General features: G+C 32.8%; 1 protein-coding gene across 2 annotated transcripts in view; it reads left to right on the top strand.

Annotated features, from left to right (window-relative positions):
* The window catches only part of LOC129945900 (neurobeachin-like protein 1), a 136867-nt gene extending 116455 nt beyond the window's left edge, over window positions 1-20412 (top strand). For both annotated transcript variants that reach the window (XM_056055858.1, XM_056055857.1), the window contains 2 exons: window positions 16870-17047; window positions 17294-20412. In XM_056055858.1, the coding sequence (XP_055911833.1) occupies window positions 16870-17047; window positions 17294-17456 (341 nt within the window). In that variant the 3' untranslated portion in view covers window positions 17457-20412. The remainder of the gene's footprint in view (window positions 1-16869; window positions 17048-17293) is intronic.
* The last annotated feature ends 2460 nt before the right edge of the window (window positions 20413-22872 follow it).

Below are 22872 nucleotides of genomic sequence, written 5' to 3'. Positions count from 1 at the left end.
GAAGTTTAAATACTGAATGAGCTGTTCTGCCCCCATCCAATAATGTTGCCGCAATGCCAGAAGATGCAACAGCCAATGCGATACCATTATTTGATCATATTTTAGCAAGAATAAGCGAAATAAGGAATGTTTGCGAGCAACAATCATGCCATTTCTACTGTATTGTATTGAAGTTCACGATTCAATTCAGTGTCTCTGTCTACATTAAATCAAATGTATTTTGATTTGGTGAATGCATACCTAAAAGACTGAGGGGTAAGTTGGCAATAATAACGCAAAGATCTTCAATAGCAATCAATGCTTCATTGAACATAGCGTCACTGAGTACTATCGTAAGATCGTTGCATCGTTTTCGAACTTGATGCAATTAAACAATAGTACTTAAGAATATACAAAATAGATAAAAACCTATTCTCAGACCTACAGAATGTATATGCAAATTTTTTTTGAAATTGGTTAAGCCGTTCCGAAGGAGTTTGGCAACTAACACTGTGACAGGAGAATTATATATATAAGATTTATCAAAAAATACAGACATTTCAAAGGCAGGATTTTGTTAAGAAAAGTGTTCAATACCACCTGCATTTCTATTTCAATTGACGGCAAACTAGTACAAAAATTGACTCAACTCAGTTTTTCAATCATCTACCGTTATAGCATAATTTCTTTCGTTTTTGAAAAACATACAATTAATTTTGTTTCGCTTGCAAATACGGCTTAGCCTCTTCGTCAAAGTTAGTGTTACAATTTCTAGGGCATTTCGAATTAAATTTGAATAAACGTAATTCCTCATAAGTTTATTTGCTTCGATATATTTTCAAAAAAAAAATGTGGAAATTTTAACTTTTAAGTTATTTTTATTATAGGTATTATTTATAAAATGCTATACGTAAAGAAGGGTGGCATGCCTCAGTCCAAAATAGTTAAAAAATGTATTAAGGTGCTTGTGTCACTAGGGCGATCAATTGTGTTTAAAAGGTTATATCAGTTTTACCATAAAATGTGTTTGTTGAAATCATGTTTTGTGTTTTTACATTTAAGGCTCAAAACATTGATAATTTTCCCCACTTCCTCATTAACGTAAATCAAACCTTACGTACAAAGTAAAATGATGTCAAGGATGTAGAGGAATAATAATATGTATTTGTGGTAGAGGATTAAGTAAAATAATGAATGTTATCCCACGATTCACGCAAAATGCAATTTTGTTTCAAAATGTACGTAAAAATAAACACAGGATAAGTGAAAGCAATTGCTTTGATAAAAAGTGCGTAATCTTTTTTGGAAATTTTCTGTGACTCCTAATTTATTTATTATTCAATATCGTTACTAATCCATATATAATATTCTTATTTTGTTCGGGCAGTAAAATTTGGAGAGGATGAAAAGAGGTCGCTATACTTTTTTACACACATTTACTCAAAAGTTACAGTTTTTTTTTAAGTCAATGTTTCTTTGAGATTATGTTGTGAAAACATAAATGTCTTGGGAATTATTAAACAAAATACTTTTTTCAAGATGGCGCGGGCTGTACCACTTTGAAACTTGGGTTTCTATTCCATATACTTAATACTTAATAATATTATAAATTCGAAAGTTACTCTGTCTGTCTGTTACTCAATCACGCCTAAACTACTGAACCAATTTGCATGAAATTCGGTACGGAGATATTTTGATATCCGAGAAAGGACATAATCTACTTTTTACCCGGAAAATGAAGCATTCCCATGGGAAAATTCAGATGGACTGATCGCATTTATACGTCTGAACTACTGAACAGATTTAAATGAAAGTTGGTAAGGAGATAGTTTTAGACTTAGGAAAGGACATGAGTTACTTTTTACCTCCGGAAAATAACGCATTCCCATGGAAAAAACTACTTTCCGGGGAATCTGATCGCTTTCACTTATTAATTACCAAAGATTTTTGGATACAATTGGTATTACGGGAAAACAACGCATTATGAAAACCTTATAAAATAAGTTGTCGAACATATTAAAATTATCATACACGTATGTTAACGCGGGATTCGCGCGCCACGTACCTCAAACCCTCAACATTAGCCGCTGCTCTTCTAAAAATCGGAGAATATTGTATCCCAACAGACTGTAACGGCTATCAAATTCTATCAAATTGTTTGCAGCACTGATGAATTAAAAAGTAATGTCTATCCAAACCTGCATATAAGTATGGGCAATTGGGAGTGGTTGCGTGAGAGACTATTTTACGGATTTAGAATCCACACACTTAGGCCAAGAGAAAGGCCCATTGTGATACCACATGAATCTAGAGAATTACTTCTAACTAGTAGAACCATTTTGAGCTTTTTATAAAGCGAAGAAGATATTTAATATCCTTTTTAGCTAGTTCGCTGGGATTATCAAAAGAGTAGTCCCCCAGATGAAGTTTGCGTTTGATTGAAAGAGCAGGGCAGGTGCATAAGAGATGAGAGATTGTTTCCTCTTCTTCTTCGTCCATGCAGCTCCTACAGAAGTCATTTGAGGCTACGCCAAGTCGTATTGCGTGTCTGCCTATAAGACAGTGTCCTGTAAGGACACCTATTAGGGAGCTAATATGAAGTCTGCTTTGAGATAACAAGTCTTTAGAGCGCTTTAGGTACAGTGAAGGCCATATGAGTTTTGTGGCTGCGCATGTTGGTAAGCTGTGCCACCTAGAATTTGCTATCGCAAAAGCTGTTTCTTTTAGCATAAGTTTACATGTAGCTATCGGTATACCTATCTTCTCCCTTTCAGGTGAAATAGGTTTGACGGTTCCATTTTTAGCGAGTTCATCGGCTCTACAATTACCTGTGATGTCTCTGTGGCCCGGCACCCAACAGAGGTGAATGTTAAATTGCTGCGCCATCTCCATAAGAGACGATCGACAATCGAGGGCCTTCAAAGATTTGGTCGAGACACCGTCAAGGGATTTGATAGCAGCTTGACTGTCAGAGAAGATGCGGATATCAGAAGTTGATATCACGTTTTCTCTTAGCCAGGAGAGAACCTCTTTCATCGCCAAAATTTCCGCTTGAAAAACGCTACAATGATTAGGGAGGCGGAATGAGATGCTTAGATTAAGCTTTTCTGAGTACACACCACCACCAACTCCCTCATTTGTCTTAGATCCATCTGTATAAAAATGAATACTTTTGTTATCCAGGAGTTTTTTGTCCTCCCATTCATCTCTGGATGGAATGGATACCTGGAAGTTTTTTCCAAATAGGGGTTTAGGTAAAGTGTAGTCTATTGTTCATTCTATATTATCCAAAAAAACTATCTAATGCGGATAATGTGTTGCTTTACTTGGCTTGTAGAAAAATATAACCTTTTGTTGCCAAATAACAGAAGGCAAACACGCAATCGGCGCCAAATTGAATTATGTTCTTTTAGAACTTTATTTTAAAAATTATTGTACAAAACGGGTGCAGGTTAAAAAAATAAATAAAAAAGAGGCTGGGATGCGACCCACACTGATAACTTCCCATCCCGTCTGTGGATTTGTCTTGCTTAAAAGTTTGTCTATATATGTACTCGTATCAATTTTTACCAAATTTGCGTACTATTTTTTGTAGATTTTATTTTTTATGAAAAAACGGACTGTTGGTTTTTTTATATAAAAAATTACTTAATATTGAAAACAATATTTTCTGTGAAATAAAATAAGTTTGAAGCCAATATTTTTAATTTTTGAAAGCTATTTGAGCCGAAAGTAAATTTTTACCAAGTTTTAGGATTGTTTTTTTAGAGTTTATTTTTTTTTTTTAAAAAAGCTGTCAATTCGAATTTTTTAAACATTTTACCAAATGTTGAAAAAAAAATTTTACCAACTTTTATACATTTTGTTTATATTTTTATTTTTTATAAAAAAAACTGTCAATTCGATTTTTCTCAAAATTTTACCAGATGTCAAAAACATTATTCTTCGTTGCACAAAATTGTTTTGGAGATGAAATCATATTTTAGTCGTAAAATTTTGGAGATGACAAATATTTTTTTTCAGTTTTTTTTCATTTATAAAAAAACGTTAAATGGATTTTTTTCAAAAAATATATTTCTTTGATATCACGTTACAATATATTATATAAAATTTAATTCAAGTCTCTAGCGTTTTTGGTTCGTAAGATATTTAGGATTAACCAAAATTTGCACCTTTTCTTTAAACTGCTATGGTAAAAAAACCACCCACGCAATTTTCTTGAGAGCCCTTTCTGCCTTATTATCTGTATAACAAAATTTATTTGAAGTTGATATCTATTCTGGTTCTTGAGCTATGGAGGACGAAAAAAACGTCGCGAACGTACGGACGTACGAACGTACGTACACAAGGACGCACAGACATCTTTCTAAAAATCCTTTATTTCGACTCTAGGGAACTTGAAACGTCGAGAAAAGACAAAATTTTCAATTTGACAAATGAGACCCATTACAATAACTTCCTATGGGAAGTTAATAAAAACCACTTACAACCAATTTTAATATCCTTCATATTATTTTGACATGTCTTATTAAAATTCTGTACGTTGCTGCTAATCAATTAAAAGACAAATGAATGAATCTATAATTTTGACAGACAATTTTATAAGAACAAAAAGCAATAGTTTCATCTATTTTGTAATTCATCTCTAATGTAATCTGGAACATAAATTGATATTGAAATTGCTCTTGACACTTGGTGTTGTAATGTGTGGAAATTGTGGATTTATAAATAGCGCTGTAAGTAAGTACTTAATATTGGGCAGTAACATTGTGAGGACTGAAAAAAAGGACAAAATAAAACAAAAATAGTAACTAAATTTTTCTTCAGAAGTCTTGAACTCATACATTTTATTTTGATTTAAAGTCTCGTTTGACCTCAATTAATACACCTGCCTCAAGGTTTTAGTAAATTAAATTTCAATAATTAGAAATTCTACAAAAACCCAAAAATTAATATTCTTAAAAATTATTAACCAAATTCAAATTATAAACCAACCAAAAAACTACAACAAATTAAAATTATTTTTGATGATGACTAAATGCATTTTTTGTTAATTCTTCGTTCCCAATATTATCAAAATCCAAAAACCAAACAAAAAAACATAATTCTAATTGCGCATCATATCTTTTTCCTTGAACATACAAGTTTCATTCACTTTTTTCCTTATCGCACTTTTCGTTTTGAAAAATTGATAACGATTTTGAAAAATTGTCGTCTAGTAACCTCTGACTGAACCCTTCATCGTGCGCATAATTATTTTATTTGTAATAATTCCATTCAATTCAATGAATTGATGATGAGCACGAACGCCCAATCTCCCTCTCAACTTGTATAACTATACGAGTTGTATATTTTATACGTCGCTGCGCCTGCCGCCTCCGCCGCACAGTGGTGTCGAGAGTGTGTTGAAAATATTTTATTAATTGGCACTGATTGCGACTGAGGATTTTTTGATTTTAGTTAATACGCATCTCGGTAGAATTGATCTATTTAATATGTCAAGATAGTCGTCATTCAAGCAGTTTTTGTTTTAACTCGCCGTTTGTCTCGTAGAGAGTTATCTCGAGCTTCGATTTCATTTTAATTGATTGCGTTATCATCTTTCATCCAACATTGCAATAAAAAAGTATCCTGGTCACAAGAAAGAATTTTTGATTTTTATGAAAAAACGATTATGAAATAGACTTTTAGCCTTTAGCAGGCTTTATTTCCAATCATAAATCATACCATTTTTTGCTGATTTCTTGGAAATCTCTACGGATTAAATGGGTTTTGAATTATATTCAGTTCAGAAACAATTGAATTTCCAAAGACAATTATTTCAAAACTCTCCTTTAAAAAAAAACCCTGTCGACTTTTCAGTAATTGTGCTTTCATGGGTGATCTCTTAATCATCGATTTGATCGATGACCTTAGGAAAAATAAATTAATCCCGTCAATTGCGTATTTCTTAATTATAAAGAAATTATAATTGAAATATGATGTAAATTATTCTGAAATACGCCTCAGACATTGAGATGATTATGAGATTTTATTGATTTAAAAAATCCCATTCAGCTTTTTTTGTTTTAAATCATGGCATTATAAAAATAAAAACGGTGTTAAAAGATCACACAGCATTTCCGTTTAGCCAAAAACAAACCCACAAAAAATATATTAATTTGAAATACATTTAAATTTTAAATTAAGTGAGGAAACGAACATAGAAAACAAAAAAACATGACAAAAAATTAGACATAGACATGTGATTAATATTAGATGAAAGCAAGGAATTGTTAACAATTTTGTATGACGTTGAAAGACGACAAAATATGACGTCAATTATATGCAGACTGATTATTAAAGACTTGTCACAGGCAAAAAGAAATTTTGAGACAACTTAAAAAGGTTGAATTTTAGAATTTCTAGTGACGTCAAAATATAGAATATTTTAGCCAACGAAAATCTTTTCCAGCTAAATGAATACAAAAATATTCAAAGTGATTTCTTTTTAAAAAACGTTTTCTTCTTCTAAATGGTTTTTATTGTATAACAAGTCATTAAGATTTATTTTGACATCAACATTTTTGGCGCGCGCTTTTAACTTATTATAATTCCCATGAATTAATTTAAAATAAGACTCACACTTCTTTTTTCTACGTGAATAATTATTTTCGGAAAACCAATAATTTTGGTTAATGTTCGATGTTAATTATATGATCTTCATTGATAGTCATATTGTTGAGGACAGTATTAGATCTCTTTTTCAATGGCATATCTTGAAATAAACTGTGCTGATTTTTAAAAGAATAATTCTATTTTTAAATAAACTAGAGAGTTTTCCAATTAAAGGTTTCATTTTAAATAGCAGGCTATTTGTAACTGTAACTTTTCAAGCTCTCATTTTTCGACACTACTCCAGATAAAATCGTACCAGCTGAGCTACATTTTACCATTCACATAACATTGCCCATCATTGAGATGATCTTTAAAAGTTGTCTAGATCTGGCCTACATACCTCAGCGATGGAGGGAAGTAAAGGTAGTTTTTATTCCCCAGGCGGGCAAATGCTCGCATCCTAAAGATCTAAAACCTATTAGCCTATCATCATTCATTCTCAAAACTCTGGAACGATTGATTGATATCCATGTACGTAATAGCATTGGCTTAGCATTGCAAAGGCAAATCGGTAGAAACAGCCTTGCACACTCTGGTAAGTACTATTGAATACTCCCAAGAGCAAAAGGAATATACCATGGTGGCCTTTCTGGATATTGAGGGCGCTTTCAACAACGTAGACACATCCACTATCACTTCTGCTATGACGACTCTAAACTTTGAATACTTACTCTGTGAGTTGATTAATCTAATGTTAAAAAGCAGGATCATCAACTCTAAGATGGGGGATTTTTGTACATAAAGGTCTATCGGTAGAGGCACTCCGCAAGGTGGTTTTCTTTCCCCTCTCCTGTGGAACATAGTGGTTAACGAACATATCCCTTGTAGTAAAGGCTACAGAGCGGTTGCGTATGCCGATGGTTGTTATCGCCGTCAAAGGAGAACATCCTAATACACTGAGAGACCTCCTCCAAAACGCACTCAATATGCTCATTAGATAGGCTGATTACTGCGGACTTAGTATTAATCCTCAAAAAACAGACCTCTTCCTTTTTACAAGGAAATACAATACCCCAGTAATTGGATTCAATAAAAGGTGTACCACTAATTTGTACCAATGAAGCCAAGTATCTTGGTCTGATATTGGATAAAAAATTAAGTTGGAAACCTTATATTCAGGAAAGTGTTAAAAAAGCTACAGTAGCTCTTTTCCTTTGCAAAAAAGGCATAGTAAATAAATGGGGTTTTCAAACTCGCATAACCTATTGGCTATACACATCGGTCATCCAACCAATACTTAAGTACGGGGTTGTGACTGGAGAAAGTCACATACTACGACAAACTCAGCAAAGTACAACGCACTGCATAAGAGGGGCATTGAGAACCACACCCTCAGCAGCGTTAGACACTCTCCTCCATCTGACACCCCTCGACATATTCAGCAAACAAGTGGCCGCGAGTACAGCTATATGACTCAACGCTTCATCTCACAACAATGGAGTGCCTCCATCATTTTGAACCTCTTTGGTTCCATACCAAAGTACATAGACTACACTATCTAAAACCCCAATTTGGAAAAAAACTTCCAGGATGAATGGGAATACAAAAAACTATGACAAATGAATCCATTTTTATACAGATGGATCCAAGACAAATGAGGGAGTTGGTAGTGGTGCGTATACTCAGAAAAGCTTAATCTAAGCATCTCATTCCACCTCCCAAATCATTGTAGCGTCTTCCAAGCAGAAATTTTAGCGATCAAAGAGGTTCTCTCCTGGCTAAGAGAAAACGTGATATCAACTCCTGATATCCGCATCTTCTCCGACAGCCAGGCTGCTATCAAATCTCTTGACGGTGTCTCAACCAAATCTGTAACGGCCCTCGATTGTCGATCGTCTCTTATGGAAAGGGAGAAGATAGGTTTACCGATAGCTACATGTGAACATGCTCAGCCACAAAACTCATATGGCCTTCACTGCACCTAAAGCGCTCTAAAGACTTGTTATGTCAAAGCAGATTTTATATTAGCTCCCTAATAGGTGTCCTTGCGGGACACTGTCTTATAGGCAGACACGCAATATGACTTGGTGTAGCCTCAAAAGCAGGAGCTGTATGGACGAGAAAAAAGGGGAAATAATCTCTCACCTCCTCTGCATTTGCCTAACTCTTTCACTAAGACGCAAACTTCATCTGGGAAACTTCATCTATAAAGACTTGTTATCTCAAAGCAGACTTCATATTAGCTCCCTAATAGGTGTCCTTACGGGACACTGTCTTATAGGCAGACACGCAATATAACTTTGTGTAGCCTCAAAAGCAGGAGCTGTATGGACGAGGAAAAAGGGGAAACAATCTCTCACCTCCTCTGCATTTTCCCAGCTCTTTCACTAAGACGCAAACTTCACCTTTTGGTTACCCCAGTGAACTAGCTAAAACGGATATCAAATACCTCCTTCGCTTTATAAAAAGCTCAAAATGGTTCGACTAGTGGGAAGTAATTCTCTAGATTCATGTGGTATCACAATATGGCCCTTTTCTTTTAGCCTAAGTGTGGGTTATGAATCCTCAGCCACTTTAACCTATCCTAAGACGTTCTCATCTTTCTTTGACAGGGTCCAGGCCTCAACGCCATAAATGAGAACCGGGATGATAAGTGTCTGATAGATGGTGATTTTAGATGCTCGAGAGAGGACTTAAGAACTCAATTGCCTTCTAAGTCCAAATAAGCAGCGATTTGCAAGAGTTATTCTTCGTTTGATTTCAGCGCTAGTGTCGTTGTCTGAATTTATAGCGGTTCCTAAGTAGATAAAGTCCTCAACTACCTCAAAGTTATAGCTGTCCATGGTGACGTTTTGTCCAAGACGTCGTTATTCAATGTCCTTTTTTGATGACAGCATATACTTGGTCTTGCCCTCATTCACCACTAAACATAACTTCTTCGCTTCCGTCGCAATGTTCAAAAACGCTCCAATGAGATCACGCTGTGGTCTTCCAATTATGTCAATATCATCTGCGTATCCGAGTAATTAGATGGACCTTTGGAATATTGTGCCTCTAATGTTGACGGTAGAGTTTTGCACAATTCTTTCTTTCGTCTTGTCTTAAACCTTTTTTGACATCAAATTCATCGGTGAGATCTTTCCGACCTTGATAGAGCAGCGTGCTTTCTCCATCGTCATTTTGCACAAATAGATAAGTTTGACAGGGATGCTAAAACTAGACATTGCTCTGTAGAGCTCTTCCCTATAGATCTATAGATGCTGTCATACGCGGCCTTAAAATCGATAAAGAGATGGTGGCCATCGATTTGAAGTTCCTGGGTTTATTTCAGGATCTACTGCAGTGTGAATATTTGGTCGATAGTGGACTTTCCTGGTCTGAAGCCACAGTGATAAGGACCTATCAGGTTGTTGACGAACGGCTTCAGACGGTCACATAATAGGCGCATATTTTGACATTAGACATGTGAAAACAAAAAAAATAAATTTGACTTTGCAAGCGTAAGATAAGTATGGAAATTGTACGAAATTCACTACAAAAATAGTGACAGTTTGGTAGTAGTTAGCAAATTTATTGAAAGTCTTTCCAGCAATTAAGAAATGTTTGGAATAATATTTTCGTTGAACGGGTTCTAATCGGATATCCACAAAATATACTCTAGAGTAACCCTTTGTTCTTTGGGCTTACACTAGATTTAAAGCGCTCCCCCAATGCAACATCCTATGTTACTTGCATGAACAACTTTCAGTTCTTGGTTTTTGCATCATAAATCATCTTTTGTAGAGTGCTTACTTATTTCCATTCACATATCCTCCGAAACTCGAGTATAATTCTCGTATTTGGGCTATTACCCCAATAACAAACTTGATACTTGAAAAGAGAGCTCTAAAAATGATTGGGGTTCTCTTACTGAGACATTTGCTACTCTTGCTACCTATCATTATTTCATCGCAATTTTCATAAACAATGCCCTCGTGAAATTGCCAGTTGCAATTCCTCCAGGGCCTCCCCTCAAAAAATTCAACCCTAACACTTGTACTACTGCGGAAAATAGAGGTGGCAGTTTTCATGATAGTATTCATTGGATACATTTGTGGTTGAATCCTCCTAGGGTCAAAACCATCTTCGACGCTCACCCCTCTATATAAATCGCTTGCCCCTTATACAGCTTGAAATCGTCGGGTTTCCCTCTAAATGAAGTCGTAACACCGTCCAGTGCAGAGATAGCAAGAACCCCTCCTCCGGCGAGCTAGCTCGTGCTTCTGCAAGAATGCCAAGCTGCCGTTTTCTGAACACCCTTACCTTCTTGCTGCCCGGACCAGCCCCTAGATCCTGTAGCTAGGGAGAATAATTGTTAACAACACCACTATCTGGCTATGAGCCATAATTTGATGGCAAGTTTTTACACTTACTGCACCTCGCATTGTTTATTTGCTTAGTTTACGAAAATAACCAAAAGGTTTTACCCAAAGATTTGATCTCCTTTTATTTAATCCTTTAAATTTACAGAGATGCAAAACCAATTCAAAACATTCAAAACCAATGTGCATCGGTAATCCTATCTTCCATTCCCATTATAAAGGTTTTCATAAGCCTTTCGAGTGCTTGCAAAATATGGAAAGAAAAAGTTCTGACGAAAGAGAGTTTTATAAGAGATTCTTATAAAACTTTTCTTTTCAACATTTGTGATGACGTTGACAAATTAAATGATTTAGAAGAATATGACAATATAAAATATTACTTAAACGTTCAATTCACCAAAGATAATTGATTAAATGGAAATTATTGATAAATCATATTATTATTTAAATACTTTGCACACACTCATTCTAAATTTATTGAACTAGTTACTAATTTTAATTGTTTCTCTTTAACTTTCCTTAATCCATAAACCTCTAATTAAATATACCCCCAGGCAAATCATAAAAAATTCCCCATATCAAATTATTAGCTAAATATTTATGTAGTTTTCCACGATTACAAACTTCCCACAGACTATAATAATATATCTAATAATTGTTCTGAGTCACACAGAATAATGATGTATGGCCAGGCCAGGCCAGCCGGCAGCACGCCAATTAATTCAAACAAAGCTGTTAACAAAACACCAAAGAACCAATTAAGATTTAATAGCAAGTCATTGTAGTAACACGAGGCGCTGCTATTTCAATTGAATAAAAAAGGAAAAAAACTCGGCTTAGAAACCGAGTGGAAATTAAAATTAAGAAAGATATAACACGCAGGTCAGGCGGTCTTATTGCATAAATCATATATGAAACGCGTACGTCATACATAAATCTTTGGGCTTAAGTTTTGATTTTGCTTGCGAATGTTTAATTTCTATAATGAACATCCCAGCTCAATTAAATAGGAACATTCTGTTTTTGTATATGTTGATTTAAATTTATTGTTAACTTTTAAACAAAAATACAAAAATCAAAAACATTTCAAATATGTGTTGTAAGTTTACAGTGGTTTATCAAAATTATTTATTTTCTGGTAATTTTAAGAAATTTGAAGTGTATAAGCTTCAAAAATCTGAAAGTATTGCAGATACAGATGTCTCAAATGTTTGCATGCCTGTAAGCAAATACAATTTTAAAATAAAATTTAATGTAGTTTGACATTTGACAAACATTGATCCATCTCTCAATTTGCCCAAATATTGGTTTTTATTTCGATTTTTGACAAAATCACAACTAAGCTAATCAAATCACTTGAAGTGTATTTTGGGTAACCATTCAAAATAAACAGTTTTTTTTTGTATCGAAAATTGTTACAGATATTTTCAGTTTCAAATAATTGTGAAATTCCGGAAACAAGACTCCTCAAAAATAATTGTACGAATAAAATTTATTTAGCTGCTTGGAAAGACAAAGATTTCTCCTTTTCTTTATACTCGCTTATATAGTTCTAATTTAATGTTCGATTATGTATTTTTTGGTTGCTAGGCAAACATTAAACTTCCTGTCGTCGTTGTAGTTGTCATAGTAGTCGGGGCAACCAAAGTGTCTGCCTGTCTGTCTCACTGTCTTGGCCTTGTTCCAATTGTATCAATTTATAGAAATTTCAGACATCCGAAACGGATGAGAATTCAAATGCAATTGGAGTCTCATCTAAAATATAAACGATAAAAAAGTGGCGACTGTCTTAATCACACAGAGTGCAATTGAATTTCTTGATTCTTTCGATATACATTTTATAGTTTAACAAATCTATCTTCTATTTTTTGTTTTAGATAAGAACAAAAATGAATGTAGTTGTATATTTAGATGTCTTATCATCAAAAGCAACTAAACACCCATAATTAAATAATTATTTATAATTATCAAATTATTGTCAAAACGCCCAAAAATTTTGCATGATCCATTCGTACCTCGTACGATTAAAACGCTGTATAAGTTATACCACCTTGAAGATAGTGACTTTTGGCATTTTTGAGATTGCTAGTTGAATATTACGAAATGTCAAATATATATTTTAGTGATATCTCTCATAATCTATTTGGGCCTTAAAACACTTATTTCCTGAGATTTTATGCAATGTTAAAGTTTTTTTTAAATAATTTTGTTTTAATGGGGTCAAAAACACTTAATTGGAAAAATTTAAAAGAGATTATATAAAATACACAGACAGACACATTTTAAAAAACCAACACTTTTTTGGTTACTCGAAATCATCACGAAATAAAAAGAAAAATGTATACATTGGTCTTTAGAGTTATAGAAAGGATTTTAAGAAATTAGAATTGAATTACAAAAATGCATTTTGAGGGGGCGTTAAAAAGAAGTAACATTATTTTAACATATAGATTTATTTCGAAAGCTTGTGAGTTTAAAAAAAAATCGGCTCTGATTTTTTGTATCTTGACGCAAACATAACACAAAATGTTCGTAGGCTTTCCTTAACATATCGAAATGTTGAAAGATTGTTGTCGAATTGAAGGTTTAAGGTCTTCCAAGTGCTGATGTTTAGTTTCATACACTTTGAACTTTAAAAACTGTCTTCCTTCGATCCAATTCCAGCCTTACAAAGTAATTTAACAGATGTCTGTTGCGTTTGCTGTTGACTGTTCCGTTGAAAAATAAGGAAAACACTGCTCCTCAAAAGTCGTTTCCCTAATTCAAATAAAGATGGAGCTTTGATTTGTTAAAATCCTGGTTTTATATTCTTTTTTTAAACACATTCTCCAAAACCAGAAATATGTATTTTTTTCCATGCATTTCCACCACTTTTGGGAATAGTTTTCAACAACTCGTAAATGACCTCGTAAACACAATTTTAGCCTATTCTATTGTAAAAAAAATATAGATGTTCCTCAAATGTATTTTTAAAGTTTCGAATCGAGCCGAAGCAAGGTGATTTTAACTGATTTTTGGGCTTTTCGTTTTTACAATAAATCATTCCGAATTCAACATTCCTCAGTTATGCTGTGACACCACATGTCTGGTTATGTCAAGAAAACATGCGAGCACTTGTTTTGAAGAGCTTTAACTTTTTGATTTTGATTTGATTTATCTGGAAACAAGAAATCAGGCTCGTAAAAAATTGTATCTCCAATTCTGCTTGAACTTGATGTAGGTCAAAAAATCTGTAATATTTTATTTCAAAATTGACAAACTTCTTTGCAGCAATGGTAAAAAGTACATAAAATACCTTTCCTGCTCAAATACGGAAATAAAGGATGCATGGAATACAAGTTTCTTTTTTAAAAAAGATTAAAATTACATAACAAAATGTCTCAGTTTCATTTTCAAAAACGCCACTCCTCTTTTATAGTGAGTGAAATTTTGAGCTAATGAAATCGAATTAATTCCCAAACTCAAGTCTACAGCAGCCGCATTGAATATTTGATGACGGGCACCATGAGTTCTGTCTACTATCATACCAATGTAACAAACTTTCGTTCAACCTTGTATAAAGCAAGCGTGGTGGGTCCTTTATTTTAGCCAACACTGTTTTTCAAATAACGCAAACGTATATACTGACAAAAGCTACACAGCAGTTTTCAATATATATCTTAGATTGTTTAAGCGTCAAGCAACTCATTTAGTAGTAATCATACTTTCTGCCCAAATTTCATTAAAGAAACAGCTTTCAGTGTCAAAATAACCTATGATTTAAAAAGAAACGACTAGATGGCGCACAATAACGTTCCATATATCATACTGCATCATATAACTACGGTTCTAATCAACAAAAATACAAAATTTCAAAAAATAATTTAACTTACAAGTTGCTATAACCTCCTGATTAAATTAGTCTTTACTAATTAGTCTTGGTTCTTGTGAACTAGGGCCAATTGCTCCATCCAAGTCGGGTGAGGTCTCTTTAATCACGTTTTTAAAAGTGTAACCGTCTGAATTGCCCAAATAGTGTGAATACTTGCGTAAACCCTACCCAATGTCAATCTGATATGGTTATTCCGTGTAAGAGTTTTGTTATATATGTTTATGTATAGCTACATAGATTTCTTGCAAATTCAACACAATCGATTCGAAAGTTATTAAGATAAATATTCGGAAAATATGAAGTATTTATCGGTTTTCTAGAAACAACCGAACATTCTGATTTGGACGGATTGGGCCGTTCTCTCGAGGTCAGTGGATAATCCTGCCGAAATCTTCATTTACTTCACAGGAAGCGTTTTCTTTGAGACCCAAAGAAAAACTTTTTCGCATCTGCACATCATCTGCGTCCAACATCATGACAACTGAGGTACTTAATAAATACTCAGGCAAGTCATTAATGTAAATGGTAAACAATATTGGCCCAAGAATCGAACCTTGAGGAACACCTAAGGATAGTAAAAGAAAGTCTGATACAGAGTTATTACAAACAATTGTTTAAAATTTACAATAAGAAAAAAATCAGTTTGGAGGATGATGAAGAAAACTTAAATTGGCTTTGAACTTTATCGCATAGAACATTGTGATTTACCATGTCAAATGCATAAGAAAAATCAAGTCGGACAAGAAAAGTTACAGCTCTTCTATCACATTTATTAAAGCAGTTGTGCAACTATAGATATTTTGGACGGAAACTTTATTGATTGTCACATTATAATAGAATATTGTTTTTAATATTATTTTGAAGAAATGTTTGTATCAGTGAACTCATAATTCTTTCAACGACTGAAACGGTAGAATGGCTGTTCCGCACCATTATAAGTCCGATCGAAATAAAAAGACGGTAACTTTTTCTGTATATAAAAAACCCACATTTATTCTCCTGTTTATTTTTAGATAAAGGGAAGAACAAATTTAACGAAAGCAGGGCATCAAACCCTATCGAGCTTTAATTAGTTGAAAAAATACTTTTTCAAACCTCCTCCTCACCGACAGCTGAAAGCCATAAGCTAGGAGATAGGTTGTTAACATTCGCAAAATGGTCGTCAATATACCAGATATTCAAAATTTTACCAATGTTGTTAAGAGATGGAATGAATACAAAAAACCTTTTTAGCGCATTACAGTCAATGTTATTATTATTCCCTTTCATTTGCTTACCTAAACCAATGTCCTTTAAATGTTTCCATAATGTATGTTTAACCTGTGTCGGATAAGGGGGGCATATTAGCGTTACTTCATTAGTCACCTTATTCACCCTTTTCCATCGATTTCATGCCTTGTCACGTTACGATACTAGATTTTTGATTCTAGTTTTAAACCAATTACATCAACATGGTTTTTTACAATTAGGTTATTAGAGGACCACTTAGTCATCCACAAATGATATTTCATATATCCTATACCATTCCATTGCAACAACGTTTTCTTTAAATTGGTCTATATTAATTGTCTCAAAGTCAAGGAACGTAATTTAACCAATAAAATTCGATAAAATTTAAAAATTATATTTTTATAAAAATATATTGCATATTACTAGAATCAAAGGCCTTCTTAACAGTTGTTGGACTATTATCCTTCTGGCTAAGTTAGAGTTGCTGCTCTTCGCTTCATCTTCTCCTACACCTTCTAGGCATACTAAGTCTCTAGTAAAATATACCATTGGCCGCATATCTTTGCACACAATATGTGTATTTTATCTCTTTCATTTTTCATAATTTTTTCCTCCGGTATCTAGAACTCCTGCATAGCAACTGATTTTCAAAGTAAAATTATAATTATTGTGACCTTCGAAAACTGATAGGTAGTAACTATGTTCATATACTTCCTTGAAGCCATTAAAAAATTGTATTGATTTAAAAGTGATAACATCGCTCTTAACTCATATAACTTAATAATCTTATTGTAATAATTTCTTATAATTTATGTTTTTTTTTTGTTCTAGGTCATATCGCTTTTAGTGCTTTAGATGATACTTCACATTCGGTGCATGTTTGTAGCATCAATGGCACTAGTCTGGGCTCGAAATATGTGTCAGGAAGGGTAACTGGTTTAACTACCGCCTCCGATTATTTAGTTGTTGCTGATGATGCAGGTGATATAACGATGAGTCGATTAAATGGGTGAGTAAAGTTCAATGTTAGAATTTATCATCATCATTTTTCTGTCCCTATTCGAAAAAATTAAAATATATATTGAACAACGATTTTATATCAAGGTCTCTTCACCTTTCTTCTATTATTATAAATTGATAAGACCGCTAATTAGCTAATAAACGAATACAACAAAAATAAAAAATATAATTAAAAATCAATCGGTTATAGGTATTTAATATAAATAATCTCAAATTCTTATCACCTTTTCCACAGATTGAAACCAGTATTTGACATTCCATTGCATATACCGATACAGACTGTTGTCGTAACACCTGGCAACACTCATATTCTGGCACCGTTACGTGATGGCCGATTGGCGGTTATAGCTGTTTCGACTCCTGTTGCTAACAAGAAACATTCCGTACTTAATGTGTAGAATTATGCTCCTGTTCCTGTTCCTACTCCTGCTCCTGTTTCCCACACATAAATAGTTGTATCCATCCCAAACACTTACTACTGACACACGCACCCACTCACAAAATCCTTGAATAAGAAAATTATTTTGTTATTTTGACAAAGACGCGATGACGTGATGCTAGCGCGAGGAAAGAATCCCCACAAGGACCAATTGGATCTTGTTGCAAACAAACAGTGTGGGGCATCACTGCGGCATGCCACAGAAAGTGTCTTCAATTTATTTTATTCTTTTTTTTTTCCTTCCAACCACAAAATCATTTGTACGGGAAAGTAATTTTAATTTACAAGTTGATTTCTAGTGTTTCCTTTCTTTTTCACTATTATTTTTATTGTTTATATTCAATTCGTCCTTCATTTGTTTTATTTGTTCGTTTGCTATCAATCATCAGTATAGAAGAATACTATTGTCCATAGGATGCGCACAGAGTCATCATTCCTTGAGATACAAAAATAGATTTCCAATTTAGTGCTTGTATCTTAAAATAAACTTTTTATATTAGATCGAACGATTTGTATGTAGAGATATAAAAATTTATAGAAAAAGAATATTATAAGAAGCGGTAGTTATGTAGATTATGACGTATGTTTCACAATCTTATATATGTAGGTATAAAATAAACAGTGCCGGATGAGGACCAAATATGTTTTTTTCTTTTTCTAATCACTAAATCAATTTCATTCATCAAAACATCCGATAAAATTATTATCACTTAACCATTGGGTTATTCTTTTTTCGCAGTGCAGAAATCAAACATTGCGATTATTTATTTTGTGATAATTTGTTTAAATTTTCAATTTAATGATAAAAAACTGTGTTAGGAGTTTTATAATTGTTTTATTTTATTTCTTTTTCTTCAACAAAAAAAAAGTATTAGATAAATATTAGTTTAAGTTAGTCAGAAAAAAAGAATGTATTTATTTTTAAGAACATTTTAAGCATTTTATCTTTATTTGATATTTTTAATTGTTGTAATTTTATGTTGTTTAAGGAAGATTTAAGACTACGATTGATTCAATGTTATTTACAAAATAAATGTCCATTATTTGTATTTGCTTTTTTTCCTGTATTATTCTAGGCTGTATTTTCCAACTAACTTTTATGGAACAAATTTATATTTGATTTTTTTTTGTAAAATAACGAGCCCTTAAAAATAAATTGTCTTCATACACTTAAGGCTTTTAAATTATAATAATTATAAAATGAAGGCCAAAACCTTTAATTGTAAACAGTTTTTGGACTCTAAAATGTAATTATTTTAATTTATACAAACTTTAAAATTTCATCTTACCGAACAAAAAATTCTCAAGTATAAAATATCTAAAAATAATATTAAATAAGATTTGTATTTGCTTCAAGTCCAGAAATTATACACAACAGATCATGCGTTAAATTCACTAGTAAGGATATTTTAGTGACTTGTTTATGATGGTGGTCTAATTGATAATGCAAATTTCCGAAATACAACCATAATAAATGTATAAAAAATACATGATAAATGTTTTATAATAACGGAAATATGCATAATAAATAAACATTTTGAACAAAATTCAATTAAATTGAACTGAAAAAAAAGAAAACTGTTTGGTTTTGGATACACAAAAACGGGATTGGTCTCAAGTTGATGAAAATTCAGATAACTTGAAATCGTAGAGTGTGCTTATGTCGACAAAAAAAAAATTAAAATTGCCAACACTTGAAGAAAATCTAAGCATTTTCAACTCAGTTCAGACCCTCGAGGTTTAAAAATGGCTTTTTCTGACCGGTGAAAAATGTACTTTACTAAAAAAAATAGTGAAGTAGATTTAATTGCTTCAAATTTGTTCACAAACTAATCTATATTTTAAAATTTTACTTTATGGGTTTAATCTATAATATTGACCTTGTCATAAAAAAGACGGTACTCAATTACATACAAAATTCTTTTGTTTTTAAGATTTAACATTAATTTTTCTGATACTATGGACAACATTAACATTTTTTATAAAGTAACAAGATGGATTTCTGGCTTTGAGAAAAGTTATATACAATGTAGGTGTTCTTCGTTGATTTCCAATCTTTAATCTTGTATGTCAACACACTTTGCTCAAAATAAACCCCTCCCGCCTAACAAAAGGGATATAGACCACCGTAAGATTTGTCGAATTGAAAATTGTCACCTCGAAAATCTTACGAATAAAAATGATTTCATTCCCAAAATAATTTTGTGCAACGAAAAATAACGTGTTCAACATCTGGTACAATTTTGAGAAGAATCGAATTGATAGTTTTTTTACAAAAAATAAAAACCTAAAAAAAAATATTAATAAAAGTTGGTAAAAATTGAATTTTGACTTTAATATATTTTCAAAGCTTTGAGATATTGAGACATCCAGTGAAGGTTATGAATAGTACGCAAATTTGGTAAAAATTGATGTTCGGTCCTTGATATGTCTCAAAATAATTTCATTCATCCAATTTGTAAAAATTTAAGAAAAGCTACTAAAATTGGTAAAAATTTGTTTCGACTAAAAATCTATTCAAAAAAACTAGGTTTTCAAGCTAAACTATTTCGTTATATGAAAAATATTGTTGGTAATTTTATTTTTTTTACGAATAATTCAACTGACAACTTTTTTAACCAAACACGAAAACCTACAAAATTTTAAGCAAGACAAGAGACGGGATGGAAAGCTATCAGTGTGGGTCGCATCCCAGCCTATGTTTTTTTTCTTTTGGCCCAATCTTTACACTCTGAAGTTTTGGTATACCTTATGGCAAGTTGTATGTTTTTGTGTTTTAAGTATTAACTCGTCGGTTTTTTGTAGAAATCGCATTTAAACACATTTTTGAACAACAGTATTCTAAAAGCCGTTGCATCTAAAGGCACAACTTTAGGCTTAAACTGCCAGTTTATTTGCCTTAAGATCATAAAACATGATTGTATTACAAAAAAACTTACTTTCAGGGTAATTATCAATAATCGTAAAAAGCGCGAAATAACACCTTGCATTCGGCGTTCGAATTCGGAAACTCGGATTATTAATTAGGCCAACATCTTAAACAATTTATTGGACTATTCCCAAAAACACGAAATCTGTTTCCAAAATTACATAGCCCTGTATAATTGAGGTTATTTCTTGTACTTCTGTCAACTTTTGACCTTAAAACGGACATATGTACGAGTACCTATAGTGGGCTGTTTTTGTGTTTGAAATATAATTCATAGCAATTGATTTCCATTTTTATATAAAAACTACGACACCCTATGCGAAAATTGGTTTTTAGGGTCTTGGTTCGCCGTGTTAGAATTAAGGCTGTAAAAAACTATTAATTTAAAGTAAAGTTGTGCAGTACAGCTTATAGGTAGGGAGCATCTGCTTTTCCCTCCACAAAGGGGTATGATATTCCTTAATAATGTCTAAGACTTATCTCATTCGGCTCGACAAATCTTAAGCTGAAACAGCTGTCAAAATATTGCATTAACACAGCTGTGGATGCATACTACCTAATATTTTTATGTTTAAGTTAAACAAGCTGAAAGGTTTAAAAAATATGGATAATTTTTCAGTCTTCGTGAATCATTTCGCAAAATGATTTTTTCATCTTGAAATACATTTCTCCGAAGGACAAATTTGAGTATAATTCGTATGTTTCATTTTTAACTGACAAAACACCATATTAACAATAATTATGAAAGCTGATAGAAGTAAAGCGAATAAACCTAAAACAAATCTTCAAAAAAAGTAAATTGGGTTTTGAAACATGATGTTTGTTTTCCTTGTATATGTATTGCACAATTATCTATTATTTTCCTGTGAAATAGAGCATCAATTATAAGAAATATTAAACGAGAACTCTGGTTTGGCTTTTATGTATTTACAGAGCTACAATACATAGTTTAAAATAAGTATTTAAGACAGTATTTTATTTATACAAATTTTAAATGTTTATTTTTGTTCTGATCATTGTATTTATTTTTGTTAAACACAGTTGACATTTTTATAAGCAAAAAATATAATGGCTCATTTTTTGAAATGTACATCCGGTACTGTTTTTGTTTTATATAAATTATGTGTGTCTTAGAGAACAAAAAACACGTTTCTTAAATCTAAAGTAGCCAAAGTAAAATCATAATAATATAGTAAACGCTATTTTATACAGCGCAGCAAAACGTTGGTTTCGCCAGTATAGTCAAATTAAACAATAAACAAAAAACTATATATAAATTTATAATTGTTGCAACAAAAATGTAAAAGTGAAAAAAATAATAATATTCGCAATTTGCAATCACAAAAAATAATGTGCACATTTGTTTACAAAATAAGTAAAAAGAAAAAAAAAAAGAAGAACACTGAACAATAAAATATTATAAAATAAAACTTGTTGTTTATTAAATTTAAAAAAAAAATGTATTTGTATATGTATGTATATTATACCATTGGTCCGATCATTTTAACAATTAAATTTATTTTGGTTAAAAAAAAACTGTTATCGTTGTAGTAGTATTTAATAAATATAAGTAAAAACAGAATGTATAACAAATAAATATATATCTACTAATAAAAACAAAACTTATAAACAATTTGTTTAACTCGTTTTTCCAAGGAATTTACTTTTTCAGGAAATTGAGGTCACTTTCTACTTGTGCACGCCACCTGATCCGGGGTCTTCCTCTACTGCACTGTCCTGTGGGCGTGGATTCGAAGTCTTTTCGGGCCACAGCATTGGATTTCATGCTCCACATGACCCAGCCATCTTAGTCGTTGGACTTTTACCCTTCTGGCTAAGTCTACCTCGCTCTCGCTGTACAGTTCGTACAGCTCGTCGTTTCATTTTCTCCTGCACTTCCCTTCTATGCACACGGGGCCTGTGAAGGGAACGCACCAGCGATCACTTAATTAATTGCCTCACACGAAGAACTTTTATCTCGAAATGACCCAAGGTGCTTTCATCCGCTTTTGTCATAGTCCATGCTTCTGCACCGTATAACAGGGCGGGGATGATGAAGACCTTATATAGAAACTCAATTAAATTGATTTCTTAGCCCGAATAAACAGCGGTTAGCGAGAGTTATGCTTCGTTTGATCTCACCGCTGGCGCTGGTGTTGTTTTCTGCGTTCATTGTGGCGCCTAGGTAGACGCCTTAACTACCTCAAAGTTACGTCTATCGATGGTGATGTTTTTGACTAGGGCCTCGGTGTTGTCGGTCCTTTCTTGATGACAGCATGTACTTTGTTTGTCTTAGTTAACCGTTAAGGTTAAACCCATTTTTGCATCCTCTGCCTCAATACTCCCAAAAGCCCCATTGACATCACGCTGAGTTCTTCTGATTATGTCATCAGCATATGCCAGTAGTTTGAAAGATAGTGCTTCTTGTATTGTAGAAATAGCTTGG

The sequence above is a fragment of the Eupeodes corollae genome, chromosome 2 (assembly GCF_945859685.1).
Source record: "Eupeodes corollae chromosome 2, idEupCoro1.1, whole genome shotgun sequence".
In the NCBI taxonomy this organism is placed as follows: Eukaryota; Metazoa; Arthropoda; class Insecta; order Diptera; family Syrphidae; genus Eupeodes; species Eupeodes corollae.
The sequence above is the reverse complement of the archived record's forward strand: the minus strand, read 5'-3'. Positions and strand labels throughout refer to the sequence as shown.